Source organism: Gymnogyps californianus, chromosome 1 (genome assembly GCF_018139145.2).
Source record: "Gymnogyps californianus isolate 813 chromosome 1, ASM1813914v2, whole genome shotgun sequence".
NCBI classification, from domain to species: domain Eukaryota; kingdom Metazoa; phylum Chordata; class Aves; order Accipitriformes; family Cathartidae; genus Gymnogyps; species Gymnogyps californianus.
In genome coordinates, this window is record NC_059471.1 from 146,606,857 (window position 1) to 146,623,065 (window position 16,209).

The 16,209-nt window shown below is 36.4% G+C and overlaps 1 protein-coding gene across 3 annotated transcripts in view; it reads right to left on the reverse strand.

Moving 5' to 3' along the window:
* The window catches only part of PLEKHA5 (pleckstrin homology domain containing A5), a 171,618-nt gene that overhangs the window by 48,919 nt on the left and 106,490 nt on the right, over positions 1-16,209 (reverse strand). For all 3 annotated transcript variants that reach the window (XM_050913312.1, XM_050913319.1, XM_050913305.1), the window contains exons 6-9: positions 15,361-15,465; positions 10,997-11,069; positions 7,157-7,257; positions 6,114-6,229 (exon numbers count right to left, since the gene is read on the reverse strand). In XM_050913312.1, coding sequence (XP_050769269.1) covers positions 6,114-6,229; positions 7,157-7,257; positions 10,997-11,069; positions 15,361-15,465 — 395 coding nt within the window. The remainder of the gene's footprint in view (positions 1-6,113; positions 6,230-7,156; positions 7,258-10,996; positions 11,070-15,360; positions 15,466-16,209) is intronic.

Consider the following 16,209-nt stretch of genomic DNA (forward strand, 5'->3'; position numbering starts at 1 on the left):
TTTCCTTACTGGGACATGAACTGAATATCCAGCTCAGATAGTGACTTTTTTTTTCAGTTTACCAGAAAAAAAACCAACGAAAAACGCTAAAATGTTTTGATCAACATTTTTTGGTACAGGAGGAAAGAAGAGGAAGAGATATAATTCTTTAAGATTACATCTCTGTATAAAACCAAACCAAGAACAAAACTTTATTTTAAGATGATGTCAAATTAACCTTTCACACTGTTTTGCATCTTTTTTGCAAATGCATTATTCAACTTTATAACTGTGTCCAGTTCAAGTGCCTAATCCGTGTGTAAAAAGGCCATCACATACACAACTGACCAAGACCACAAGTATGACTGCTCCTCTGAAAAATAGTCTAATTCCAAGTAGACTAACTACATACATAGCTGTAAGCATTTTTGCTTACCGTGTCTTGAACAAGAGGCTTACATGTCCAACAAATGTACGCTTCCCGGACTGAAAACTGTAAGGTCCTTCTAAAATACTACCCACCGCTAATAATATTGGACACTTAATTTTAGATGCACCTCCCATTACCACCCTACTCTTGCTATGAATTCTCCATGACGTGAAAGGAATCAAGAGACTCCTGCCTTGACAAGTACACCATTTCAAAAACTTATCAGTCAGAAACAGCAAGACATCAATGTCCTCTGCATACTGTACGTGAGTTAGAATGAAATGCTCATGCATTTTGCATGTTAACAAGGGGTGTGATTTTTTTTTCCCCATGCCTCTTCCTGACATAGTTGTGATGATCCCAATTCCTGCTTGATACTTCATAGTGTTATAAAAGTCCTCAAAAATCCACTCTATTAATATAAGTAGCTCAAAACAGTCCTTTTCTTTCAGTGATTGTTCCTGAGCTGCCGACGTGAAAGCATACACACACGTCAAACGTACTGCAAATGAAAACGTTCATACCAATAATCTAACATGAACCAATAATCTAACATGAACATCTCTTTGGCTATACGTGTCAGCATTATTTTTAAACACAGTGGGTTTTTTCCCTCATACATCACTATTAAATGCAGAGGTTAGATACATCTGATGTTTCCTGCTAGCAGAAAGAAGAGGGTAATACCCCCTTATATAGCACTTTATATCGATCTTTCTCAAGGTGCTTTACAGCAGAGCAGCAGTTGCCATTTTACAGATGGAAAATCTGTGGTGCAGAGGGACAGTGGCATCTCTAAGGACATTCATCAGACATGTGGCAAAGTCAAGACTTGGCAGTGTTCGATTCACACTATCATACTACTTTCCACTGTCTGTCTTAATTAAAAAACAACAAACGCCAAAATCACAGAATTGTTTTTCCATGCAATCTCTATGCTGTATCACTTGTTACTATGGTTATACACAGCAGAGCCAAGCATTTATATTTGACATTCTTTGCGATGGTGTAGAGGCTGAATGATTGACATTCAAATAGACTTCTGGGCTCTCCTTTAACTTTGTGCATCAAATCAGTCAACTCAGTGTGAGCAAGAGATCTCTTTCCACAGCAAAGGATCCAAATGGGAAAGAATTATCAGAAACTAATAGGTAAATGTAAGAAACATAAATCCATATTTGTATTTTGCTCCATATTTATATCTAGCTCTCAAAGACATAATCAACAAGACTTGCAGGGTATTTTGAGGACGGGAGAGGGAGAAGATGAAGAGAATGAGCATTGAACACGTCTTTCAGCATATACTGAATGCAATTTATAGATTTCTACAACCAAATAGGAACATGTATGGAACAGTAATACAGGAAAAATACTATTTTCTGCTGTTTTATATAAATAAATAATTCTGAAAGGGTTGGGTGGGGAGCATGTAATTAAGTTTCAGATGGATGTGAGGACTGATTTAACAAAGCCAGGCAGAGGCATTTGAAAAGAAAAAGCCATCTTTTCCAAACACAGTGACGTCAGGAAACCCCCACTGTGGATGTCGCTATGCTAACAAGTGCTTTTTTGGCAGCTTAGCTTATGCTGTTCAGGGAAAGTAACTACACTAGGAGGAGGGGGAAAAAAAATTAAAAAAAAAAAAAAAATCTTTTCTTAGTACATGCTGCATCACTCAGAAGAAACAAAGGCTCTAGCACACACAGCTGACAGTGAAAGGATAGAAAAATGATGCTCCTAAACACGGGAGAGTAGAGAAATCATCATTTAGGGTAAAAATGATAAATCAGTATGTTGGTGGATATTAGGATCTACAAACACAAGCAAGCAATCAGTACTCATAGATACAACTTAACTGTGGTTTGCAGTGACACAACATGGAACGAGTAAGATGTTTTGCTAAACCAGAGAGGTTGTTTGAGAGCATATTTTGAGTCATAAGCTTAAATAGTTCCTCACTAACTAAAGTATTTGTATTTCATTATTTTGATAGGTCTCTCAGTACATTATTAAACTTGAATTTACTATCTAGGTAAAATTAAAACAAAAATGTTTAGAAAGGAGTAATTACAGTTAAGTCAATAGGACCAAATAATATTTGTCCTTCCCTGCAGTTATACATCAGAAAGGAGTTTTTCTGTTGTGACTGCAAATTAGTTCTGAAAGAAACAGTTACATTTTTATTTTCTCACCTCAGTATCTCATTTCTTTATTATGTGGCTAACTATATGTGGAAAGTAAGAACATTTTATGGAAAACCAGGCAACCCCCCCACAACTTAATGTTTTAAATATTCCTTTTATCTTTTTTCTCCCCAAGGCACGCACATCCTCAGAAAAATAAAGATACAGATTGTAGCTCTGAAATGATTTAAAGCTGAAACATTCAATTTAACAGATTGTTGGGTTTGGATTTCCAGAGTATCATAAGCAGTGAAGTACCTTGACTTCTAGATTTAAAGAACTACACTGTAAAAACTCTGACTTATCATCAGGCAATTTACATTAACAAGCACTTAAGAGTGGCTCAACATCAGCTTGCATAAATATTTAAGGAAGTAGGTTCTTAACTCTAGCTATTGCATCGTAAGTATCTAGTCTGTTAGAAAACTGTATTCAGTACAATGTTAGAACCTCTAGAAAAAACAGAATTGAGAAACAAAGGCACTGGCTGAATTTGACTGAACCAAATCATTTATGCTTAGAGCTATGTGCATGCCAAACTTTAGGTTACTTAGAGATGAGGTAATACAATACTTAATACTTAACAGATTTTTACAGGGAAGAAACAGTATTTCTTCTGGATAAGATCATATCCTGCTACACGGTTCATTTTAAGAACTGGTTTGATAGCCAAAAGATGGATTCTTTAGAAAACAGATGTCTGAAGGATTTTGTTCCTTATTATAGCTAGCAGACATGAAAGTCTTTGAGACTTCACTGGTCTTGAAATGTATTTTCTCTCAAGTAATGATTTCAAGACTACTAACAAACTTTTCAAAGAGGTCACATCTACTTCTGTTTCATTCTAAGGTTTCTTGCCTGAATTAAAACAACAAGATGGTGTTACATAAGTCACTTTTCTTGTTGCTTTTCTGACACTTGTTTTGGCTGTTGGCAAGCCTGTTCTGCCCGTGATATCCAGGCAGAAAACTACTGATTTTGTGGCTGAGTGCTTTTCTACTCATTTAGAGTGCTACACTGATTCACCAAGGAGTAAGATAAGCACTCGAAGCAATGCAAGGCAGATTGCAGGTGCATGTATAGCTGGATGAAAATTGTTAGGTAAGCTCAGCTGTATTGGGAATCCCCACCATTTGCTTACACGCTGCCAAACACCTGAAATAGGCAGACATCAGTGCTGAAACAGGCACTGTGGCTGAAAGAAGGGGGTAGGAATGCATGGCCAAGCATTTCGGGAGGCTGGAACACCCTTCATGGCAGTGGACTGCACATCCGCCTTGTTAGAGCCGCCAAGGCACTGCAGCCTAGAAGGACGATTAGCCTGCAAAGCTGTGCCAGTTGCCAGGGTGAGCTCACTACATGTCTTGATAGGCTCTGAGGCAGCAAACGTGACTGTACAGCTGTATTAATGAACTGCACAAAAGAGTGGATATTTACATTAACATTTTAGATTGCTTCTTATCTTAAAAGAAACGTCACAAGTAATAATGTAACATCTGTCTATATAATTTACTAAATACCTTCTATAGAGCATTGACTATTACAGGGGAGACTATGAAAATGACACATTAAGGAGGCTCTGTCAGATGGAGATACACTTCTTTCACATTAATTCTTTTCTACTACAAAGATGTCCTCTTCAAATGTTCAATCTTCACAGTATTGCAAATACCAAACAAAGGTCATTTCACTCGTTCGAAAAAGATTCAGAATGACCCACTTCAGTATTATTCCCCCTACGAAGTGCTTATACAATCAATCCATGATTTTTGTTTGAAGTTAAGTGGGTCTGATTTGGTTTAATTATTTCTCCATCTGTAAGTGACCTGCAATACACTTACAATGTGAACCAAAACTGACTTTTCAGATTACATTTATTATTCACTAAGCTAAATGAGATATTTTATTTTGTCAAGGTAACTTGATTCTTTTTTCAGAGCAATCTCTTAAAAGCTCTGAATGGAGAAACTAAAAGTTGAAAATGCCATTAAGTATCTACTTGCTTATGCTCAATCTCACTCTGCTCATCCCTTCCCCCTAACATCTACTGTTCCCAAACATTAGGAGGGTTACAGGAGACAAAGAACATAATGTCTTCATGTATAATATGAAATCATACATAATCAGATCAAATTTCTTTGTGGTAACTGGACCTACCACTCGTCCCTTCTATAAGCTGAAATCTTTTATTTTCAGTAATTTTGGGAAAAAACACACGACACCTGAGAGCTTGAAGCACATGTGTTATTTTTTCAAAGTACAGAGAACAACCTATTTTTTCTGTTAAGCTATTTCACTATGCTGTTCAATGCAGAGAATGAAATACTTCATATACAATCTACATATTTAAAGGATCTTAGAGAGGAAAGCTGAGATTTCAACCTTTTGTTTAAGATTAGTCACTAAAAAGTTGCACAGGTACATATTTAAAAGTGTTCCTAGTTTACAGTTATCCTTCTGAATGTCCTGTAGATTGGTGTAAGCAAAAGTTTCATTATGTTTGACTGAGAAGCTCACAAAACATTAAAACATTAAAAGTGTCTAATCATTCTGCATTCCATTTTATGCTTCTGCCAGCATCATACTGGAACATGGGATATAGAAATGTCAGGAACAAGTTAACAGGAATGACTTGCACTAGCAATGCAAAATCTGGAAAGATTGCTTGTAGTTTGACAAGTTGAATGTGCTTACTCTTCTGCAAAAATTGTACCTTTTCCTTCTTTGGTACCTGTGCCTATGCGATTTTTTACTTTTTTTTTTTTTTTTAACTTAAAATTTCTCAGCATTGCTGCTGTTCATTTAGCTCCAGTGTAGCAGGACCTAACAGAGTGCAGAACAGATCAAGTGAGAGCAGCCATCAGCAATAACTTCTGTGCCATGGAGCTGACCCAAGGGACCACAGTCAGAGAGAAAACCATTCTTACTGGATAGACAGCAGCAGACAATATTCAGTTTCCAAGAACACAAGGCTTCCAGCGATAACTTGCTTTTCATTGGATACATAAAGGATAAGGGTCCAGATCAGGTAAGTATAAATTTGATGATAGCTTAATGATGAACAAGAATGGCTCCCCACAGGTTGCCCACAGGTACAACTGTTTAATTTAGCCAGAAACTACAGTTGTGAATTTGAGACTTATGACAGGTTTAAGCCAAAGACTACCACCAGTTGAGCTGCTATTGCTATTCAGTCAGGAGGGCAGGGGAAGTCAAACATGCCTGCACATAGTATTTGTCATTGCACTTCTTTTCATGCCACTGGCTAAAGGAATCAGTCAGGTTTTTTTCCTTCTAGCCCCTTACACTCAAGGCATCCATATTCAGAACAGAACTTAGATTATTTTTACTACTTCAAAATTTTATCCAACATTGTTAAATTAGTAAGAGGTCCTCAATATAAAGAGAAATTTCTTCAGCCAATTTACATTCTCTTTTAAGGTATACTCTTTTATTTAAATAAATCAAACTAAATATGAGAAAGAAATACACTGTGCCACTGTTTTGTCAATCCACACTACCTTTTCACAGGCTCTGTCTGCACAAGCGCTGCATCTATCATGGCTTTCATCCACAACTCCATTTCCTTCCCTGTATCTGTGCAGAAATAATAGGTCCTCATGTTTGGATGAGCTGCCTGATTGGAAATGACATGGTCATTGCAATAAAAAGATAAGATTCTGTAAAAGAAGAGAGGCAAATAATGTTACTGTATACTCACTCTAATGTTTTCTATAATAAGATTTCTGCAAATAATATTATGAGAAAAAAATATCCGAAGGAATACTTCAATGTTTCTCTGTCACTGCATTGATATTTTCAAAATAACTGCCTATAATTTTCAATCATGGCTGCTTCTGCATTAATACACTCAATAAAAAGCCCTTAAATTTCTTCAATTTATTAAAAACTGTCTTGACTATCCATTAATGTAGATTAATGTAATTATTATAAATAAGATTTTGGCATAGATTTTTGCAGTCTGAATGATACAGTAAGTTTTAATTTGTACTTACCATAGTAAATAAATGATGTGTTGCTTAGGGGGCCAAAAGAAGAGCCAAAAGGAGCTCATAAAACAATAAAAAAAAGTCAAGAGAAAATATTTAGTAGAGTGATTTATATCATGATTAAAAAGATTAGCTGTGAAACACTCCTAACAACGATTCATGTAATATTGTGATTTAAGTGATAATAAAACCTTATTTTTATTTATCTGTAATGATACTTTGTATCTAAATAATGAAAGAACTTTCATTAGTGGGATAAGTCCAGCTGCAGATGCAGTCCACAATTCTAAAACACCACACAGTATTTAAGATCCATGATCTAAAAATAAAAGACTAATAATAAGTGATATTCATCCATTTTCTCATTCTAGTAATTATGTCTATATTTACATCAGGCTAAATACTTGAATCCTCTGCTACTGTATTATGCAAAAATCAGTCTCAGAAGCTGTTTGTCAATCCTGTTTTGCATAGTAACTCAGTAAAATGAGTTCTGATCACTAGGCTATTGTGCTTTCAGACATAAAATTAAACTGAAAAATTGATTCCCTTACCTTAAAGGCATATTTGCGGTTAATATGGTCCTCAGCAGAAAGCACAGATATCTGAAAACTAGGTAGAAGTATGCTACCTAGTATTCCTTCCTCTTTCTCATCTGTGAATGTATAGTCTTTGATTAGAGAAACAAAGTGTTTTGACACATAATACTTGTATTCAGACACTTCAGTGAAACTCTGTATTTAACGCAAGACCACTAACAAGAAGTTTACCTCAGCAGAAAATGCATTAGAGAATCAAAAAGCCAGACTGATTTGTTACGTAGGTGTCTGTATAGAATCTCAGAAGTGTGCAGTCCACCAGAGCGATTGTGCAGCCCCTCTCTGCCAACACATGCCACAGAACGTGTATCACACAAGTGTGCGCCCCCAAAAACCTGCTAAGCACCGTGAAATCTAGGCCATCTGAAAATGGCCACCTTCAACTTTTTCCCCAAGATGGACAAGCATAAAAAAACCCCTCCTGAGCGTGCTAGCTCTGTAAAAGTTTAAGCACGTGAGCTACCTTATGGAATCTGCCTTATGGAAAACGCCACGAATAGCTACGCCTAGAGTTTTTCTGGGGATCAGTGCTTACCTGCATATGACTTCAAAACTGAAAGGCAGATGGAAGTCAAGCCTCTAATTCAGTAACAAGAACAATATCTGCTATCTATTTCCTGCTCAGTAAAAACTGCAAATACTATGAGAGCAGAAGTACTTTAAAATACTGCTTATGATCGTTGTCATTTGAGAAAATTTGCACGTTTTTATATCGTGCATATTAAGCTACAAGTTTTTATAATTCCCATGAAGAGTTTACACTCAATTACATAGTATTTGTAAGAATGCATATGTTTCAGATAATTTGTAAAAAACAAACTCTCCCTCAAAACAAACACCCTTTTTCCAGAACCTTGTTTTACATAAAATTTTAGAACAATACATTACAATAATAAATTGACATTTTAATTGGAAGCCACAACTAGCTCTTAAATCCAATTATACTTTAATAAAGGAATAATTGGATGCAATTCACACAGTCAATCTTAATTGTATTTCAGATACAGAACTTTTATTTACAACCAGTATCTTAGGAGACTGTCCCCCACAACAAATGGCTATGTATCTATGAAATTAAGATGAAAACATAGATATTCCAAAGTTTCAAGCATGTAAAATTAATACTGTTACAATTAGAATACATGTGAACAGCACAAAAAGACTACCTATTATTCACAGATTTAAAAATCTTTCCCCAGTTCTCATTTATTCACCAAATTCTGAAAAGCCACAACTTTCATTTAAGTTATTCATATGGGGGAAAGCTCTGCCCAGCCTTTTTAGCATTACATAACATGTTAGATGTAAAAATTATGCTTTCTTGGATAGTTATTTAATTGAAGAACTGAGCATAAAACTATTCTGATTAAAAGGTAGAAAAGAAATGAAGGGAGTGGATTTACTTTCAGGTACTCAACTGTACTCATAAGTATGCCTGAAACCATCCTACTTTTCCCCTCTCAAATATTTACTCCTTGCTAGACACACACACAAAAAAATCTACCTTTTTTTCCCCTGTCCCAGAATGCATGGCAAATGTTAGAGTTTACTTTATTGGGACTGCTGTTTTGGGGAAAAATTCCCTTCTGCTAGATTATACTTTGACTTATTACTAAGTCACAGCCACTAGCGCCATATAAAAGCATTAAGCATTTTTGTTCCACTGAACAGCTGCATGTCTGGAGGACTTTGGTCTTTGTTAAAAGACATACTGCTACATTCCATTTCCAGATTTTAAAAATCTGTTTCCAATCAGACTAGCTTTTATCTACACATTACACTGCCCCGTATCCATCTTTACTTGTATGCTGCCTATGAATAATACAAGAGAAAAATAGCAGATCTTCTCTCTAGCTCTAAGATCTTTTATTTGTTGCAACAATAACCTTCCAATATGAAAGCGGGCAGTCTTCTATCCCTCCACGAAACAGAAAAAGTATTCTCTAAGCTCTGAAAAAGTACAATGAAATCGTATTTCTTTTCATCTATAAATTAGATTTAAGCTACTAACGTTGTAACACAATTGTAAAAGTTCAGTAAGATTTACTAACAAAACCAAAAAACAAAACTAAAAATACCCCAACAACCACAATCACGCAGCCAGAAACACTGTTTGTGATCTGGGAGTAAGTGCATGGCTCCCCTCTTTCAATTTTTTCAATATCTGAGACAGAATTAATAAAAACATATAAGCACAGGGTTTAGTGCAAATTTTTATATTTTTAGTAGCCATTTCTAATACCTTTAAGACTATCACTATACATGTTTAATTACAGTTTATCAGCTTTAACTGCTTTCCGGTAAGTGATAGCTAAAAGCTAAGTTTATCATGTAAACAATTTAGACTATTCTGCTTGTATTTCAGCTTATTTGGCACACTAACATGTAGAAATGAAAAAGTAAGATTATAGAGCTGTTTGGATTTATTTTATTTGTTGTTGGTTTTGCTCATTGCTTTTTTGTTTTATTTTGAGATACTTCATGTGCAGTGCTTTAAGTCAATTTAATCTGTTCTTAAGGCAGCTACTAAGTAGCACTTTCTTTAGAACCTTTAGAAGAGAGAGCCTGGAGACTTGTTTAAAATAAGAAAACCCTATAAGAAAGCACAGAGTATATAATGACCACTTAACTAAATGCAGTGTAACTGTGTCACAATTGATGTCTCCATGACTGAAATTATAGCCTAATTTTGACTCAGCAGTGGTTTATCCAAGTATGTATACTTCTTGGGGTAAAGAAACAAAGCCTAATGATTATATTGCAATAATTCAGAATTTGTTAACTAAAACAGTTACAAACAGTTACAGAGCTTTTATGTTTCATGACCTGATTTGTCTTGATTAGAACCATGCTGCCCTTTAACAGAACAGCATTTTAAATTCATCAGTCACTGCTTTCAGCACCATCAGCATCAACACCACTTCTACCAATTCTGAAGTCTCATCCTAAACTGAAACTCTTTCTTACCCTTCATTTGCAGTTAAGGCTGCAGATGATCTTAACTGTTTATTTTCCTCTATTTTGCCATGCTTTACAATCTCCTTTGCTCTTAGCCTCCTTTAGACTATTACAGTTGTACACCTTATTTCAGGATTGAATGTTTCCATATGCACAAATCCCATTTGTTTATCCCTGCAGGAGCACTACGGTTAGTAATCTGTAATGGTGAAGGAATCGGTTTTCTAACACATATCTCCAGACTAGAATTATAAGCAGCTAATTTTTCCCATGTAAAATAAGTCTGATGTAGCTACATAAGGGTACTAACAGAATTCTTTGTTCCAAATACAGCAGAGACTTCTACTCATACGGAATTGGACAACATTTCACTTTATAAGTATTCATGAACACTGATTAGATTCCCCAAAGGCATATATATCCTCTTTATCATTCCAAATGCAGAGTTTCAGCTCCCCTGCACTATCCCTTTCCTATCCCCATTTCAGTTACTTAATTTGCATGAAAAAATCAGATTTAACCTGGCATATTTAGTTCCTAGCAACAGAAGCAGTGAGAAAACTACAACCCAGAATTTAATAAAAGAGGTGGCTGTGAATGGGTTTGCCCTTTGAGTATACCTGACAGGCAGACAGCAATTATGTGAAACTGGTAATTAAGAAAGGGGGGGGGGGGGGGGGAGAAGAAGATAAAAGTAGCAGGCCTGGATATTGACAGCTATACAACTATTTTAGTCCATTAAGTAGCAGCTTCTTATTTCTTACATTTGAGTGGTGTGTCAAAATTTATCTGCTTCCAGTAAAATTAGCAAATGAAGCTCTCCTGAGTGAAGCTTACCTCTGTAATAGAAGAGACAAAGATCTGAGAGTACAAACCACCGTTTCTTCCACAACTTCATTCCAGTACTATCCTGTATTAATCAAAGTGATCAAGTAAGAACTTTCAGACTGTTAATAGTAATAGTTCATAAAGTAAACCAAGTACTACATAACTGTGGTGGTGTGCTAGTAGTTCATTTTCTTGACTAAGATATTTTAAGTATCTTTGACTTCTCATCACAGACTTGACACTGCAAACAAAGATCATAACCCAGGAAGCCTGAAGTTAACATGATTCAAGAATAAATAAGAGCCCATTATTTTAGCACACTAGAGACTACGATCTACAGCTAACTGAAAAAAAATGTATACTTTTTTTTAAAAAGGAAAAGAGCAAGGTAATACTTGGGGTACATCCTTCTTTGTTTTCTGAAGAAACTCGCTGCTGAACTTCATCTTCTATTACCACTCACATATCTAGAGCAAATTTCTTTCCCAAATAAAGTTTATTCCTAAAGCAATTTCATTTTCTTTTATGTTTATAATCAATTTACACTACACAACTCAGAATGAAAGACTGCCACCACTAGTGCAGTGTAAATAAGCCAGAGCATTGCAGCGCGTGCATCCTAGTAAAATCGGATTTAATAAATATGTTAATCTGTTCCAAGAAGAAAAGTATGTGTGAATTATCAATATTCTTGTAGTAAATAAGTTTTGTGACAGCTAAGGAGAGGGATTCTATAATGAAAAACTGTGGAGTGGTGTGGGTTTGGTTTTGGGGTTGTTTTGGGGCTTTTTTTGAGAAAAGTCATATAATTTTTAGCTTCATATTTCAAGCTCTGCTCTTTTTGGGGTGGTGGAAATGAGCTGAAGGAGGGCGAAGAAAGGGTAAAGCAAGCATTAGCTAGGAAATATTATTCAGAAAAAGTTAAAAAAATCCTTTGCCACAAACATTTTCATAAATAGAATAACTAAACACTTTCTAGCACCTTCCTTCTGAGGACCTCAAAGTGGTTTAACAAACACTAATGAAGTCTGGAAGCACTGCCCATAGCAGTCAGCTCTTATTTCACAGCTGGAAAGGCAGACGTGAGGAGGGGAGACTGCTTACCTCACCTCACTGACAAGGTCACTGACTCAGTAGCAGATTAGGATGCTGGACCCCTGGCCTAAAGGACATTGGCCATAAAAATCAACTGTACGATGTGAAAACACCCAAACTTCTTCAGTATAAAGGATTACCACAAACACTCAGACAGACTTTCTGAAGAGGCTGTTATGCAACATCACATTTACCCCATCACCAACAGGTTTCTACACGGCCACATGTAAAATTCTGCCAGCAATGAGACACGCTAGGAATGATCTTTCAGCCTTCTTCAGACATAGCAGAGAGGCACACAAAACAATTGTGTGGTTCTCATATTTTAAATTCTTTCCTACTTTAAAGTACATCCTTTCTGTATCAGTGGATTTACTAATTATTGTTTCCTCTTGATTGTGATTATGTCATAATATGGTAACAATATGTTTACAGTAAACATCTTCCAAAAAAAGAGTTGAATCTGGACTTAGAAATTAGTCGAAAAGTGACAGAAGAATAGCATTACGTGCAACGAGGCAGCACACCGAGTCAAACAAAACTTGCTGTTCTCTGTGATTACATAAACATGTTAAGAAAGTTATCTTACTATCAAAAAGAAACCTGCACAAGCTTTCACTGTAAATTTTTGAAGATAGTATCTGTTGGTAAAACTCAAGTACATTGGCTTTCAATTACTACTACAACATGGAAACATACAGCAACCCCTTTTCTTACAAAACCCAATCAAACATCACAGCATTTAAATCATTTTACACATAAACGCAACGGTACGCATTTTGACAGTGAGGTGGATTGAAAACTACCAGGCCCAGAGAGTGGTGATCAGTGGCACCAGTGGTGGCCAGTTGCTAGTGGTCTACCCCATGGGTTGATACTGTGGCCAAGACTACTTAGTATCTTCATTAATGACCTGCACACTGGGACAGAGTGTACCCTCAGCAAGTTTGCAGATAATACGAACTATGAGGAGTAGCTGATACAGTAGATGGTTGTGCTGTCATTCAGAGGGACCTCAACAGGCTGGGAAACTGGGCAGAGAAGAATCTCGTGAAGTTCAACAAAGGGAAATGCTCAGTCCTCCATCTGGAGAGGAATAACCCCATGCACCAGTACACACCAAGGCTCCAGCTCTGTGGAGAAGGACCCGGAGGGTCCTGGTGGACAACACGCTGATCATGAGCCAGCAATGCACCCTTATGGCAAAGAAGGCCAACAGCACCCTGGACTGCATTAGTAGTGTTGCCAACAGATGGAGGAAGGACATCCTTCCTCTACTCAGCACTACTGAGGTCTAGCTGGAGTGCTGGGCTCACTGGTACAAGAAAAACGTGAACATACTGAAGTGAATCCAGCAAAGGGCCACAAAGATGATTAAGGGATTGGAGCATCTTTCATGTGAAGAGAGGCTGAGAGAGCTGGGACTGTTCAGTCTGGAGAAAGGGCAGCTCAGGGGGCATCTTATCAACATGTGTAAATACGTGATGGAAGAGCGTAAAGAAGATGGAGCCAAACTCTTCCCAGTGGTACCCAGTGACAGGACAAGAGGCAATGGGCACAAATTAAGAAACATGGAATTCCACCTGAGCAGAGGTAAACTTTTTTACTGTGAGAGTGATCAAACTCTGGCACAGGTTGCCCAGAGAGGTTGTGGTGCAGTCTCCGTCTGTGAGGATATTCAAAACCCGGCTGGACACAGTCCTGGACAACCTGCTCTAGCTGAGCCTGCCTGAGCAGGGGAGGTTGTGCTGGATGATCAAGAGGTCCCTTCCAACCATCATAATTCTGTGATCTTAAAATAGAGCTACTGTTTCTTCATTAGTGAAATAATACAATTGTACACTAAAATGGACTGGGTAATATGAACATAGAGTATAATTTTTAGGAAAGCAATATCTTTGTACTACTTCATGCTGAATATCCATGGTTTGACGTGAAACAAGAGACATAAAACACTGGAATGCTCTAAAGATTCTAGCTAAGTTAGTTCAGGTACATAACCGTACATTTTCATACATGTAAAACTCACTACAAAGCACCTCAGAATAAAAAGCCAGATCATCATGAATCTAACTTATTCAGAAGTAGGCAGCAAAGATAACACAACACAGATATTCATGTGCACAACCACCTGGGCTATAATTTGGAATTCATATTTCAATCAAGTTAATTGATTGTCTCATTTAAAAAATCCAGAAAACATTACTTTAGGAATAGTGTGAAATTTTTTTCAAGCTAAAATGTTTAATAGCCCCAAAACAAAGCAAAAAAACTCTCACCTCTGTGACAACTTTTCACTCTCAACATTGGATGAGAGTAGAGGCCACAAGAGTATCTAAACATGGAAAAATCTTCTACTAAACAGATACTTCTAGATCTTTTTATCTGATAGTAATTTTTAGAAACTGACTCATCAATAGCATCCAGAAAGCTATGTGGGTCATACCAATCTATCAGAGTTGGGACAGTAAATGACAATGTAGATTCAAAACTACATGTACACATTTGCCTCAGCTGAGTTTAAATGACAAGTTCTTACAGGGTTCTTGGTGGATTTATAAAATATATTCCTAATATAGTCTAATTAGTTTTGTTGTTCAATTTTTTGATCAAACTACTCTACTCTGATTTCCTGCAGAGCAAGAAAGTGCAAGTGGTCTGGTATTGCAGAACAGCAAATCTACAGCAGGCTAGGTACACTGTCACTAAATACTAAAGAGCACATACTGCAGATTAGTTCACACTCAATAGGAAAACCAAAAATTATTTCTGGTTTTAAGATTATTATCTCTGAGTTAAGAAAACAGGCATTCCTCTCCCTTTTCATATGTGAAAAAAATTGCTTGATTTCCAATTTGTTATTGAAAATATTTACTTACTTTTTAAAAAAAATTAAGGGATACTGCCTAACAAAAGAAACTTCAGAATTTAAAAAAACAATATGCTGGGCCATACATCCTTGTCCCATCATCTCAGCATGCCTGAAATTAATTCAGCTATTTACTACCAACATCTGCCTAGATTTTTCAAGCCCTTTGTGTATTTTAGAGAGAAATATGTATATATAATATATCAATGTTCCGTACTTGTCTGATGCCCTTACTCATTTGTATCAGAATGTTATCCAATGAGTGGCTAATTAAAATACCGTGTGTCAGTTCCTCACAGTTTATAGCTTCACTCTGGTACTGCTATCATTGTATTTTATGCAAATGATTGTCTTTTGTACATTATACACCTTACCAAAAAAAAGAAGGGGGTGAAGAGGGGAAGAGTACCTGTTTGTAGAGCCAGCCACGTCTGACAACTGGTGCATTAGGATTTCTCTTTATTGAGTTTGATCTCTTTCCAAAATTATGAACCTTCTTTGAAGATCGTGATGTCTAAATTGAATTGAACAGGTTACAGAAAACACGACATCAATATCTGTTAAAAATTCATAACACATTTTCTTTTCTTTAAGATCTTTTTCTTATACATGTTCTTCTGGGGGACTGCAGAATACAAACTGTATTCCTTTTTTAGACAAATAGTTATTACGATGGTTCTGCTGGCTTCAGCATTTCTTTCTTTTTCCTCTGCAGAAAATTTAAAGACAAATCCCAAGACAAGTACTTAAAGATTTTTTTTTTAACAAGAAAAACTAACCAAATACATATCTGACCTTCTTATCAGGTAGGTAGAAAGCCTACCACGCTGTAGAAAGAGAAGTAAAACCAACAGAAGTATTATTAATTATGAAAAATTACATCACCTGGGCAAGAAAATTCTACTCTTTCCTGCTTCCAACACTAGCCTGATACATGAAAACTTGTTCAGATTTCAACAAGATATAACTCCCCTTTCCTAACATATACTAAATTTTTTTAATTCTTTCTTCCCTCTCAAGAACCCTTCGCTCTGTGATCTCTTGGCTGGTTTGAATATTCATTATTTTACCTGCTTGCACTAAGGCCTACTTTGAAACTTTTGCCCTCAAACTCCAGTGCTTATATCTGCTGTTGCTTATACCTTTTACAGCCTTACAGCTATGCAATGATCACAGATGATTAAGAGAAGTAGGATAAATAACCTACTTTAGATTTTATCCTTCCTCTGCTTGAGTAACCAAAAGAAATTGGAAAAGG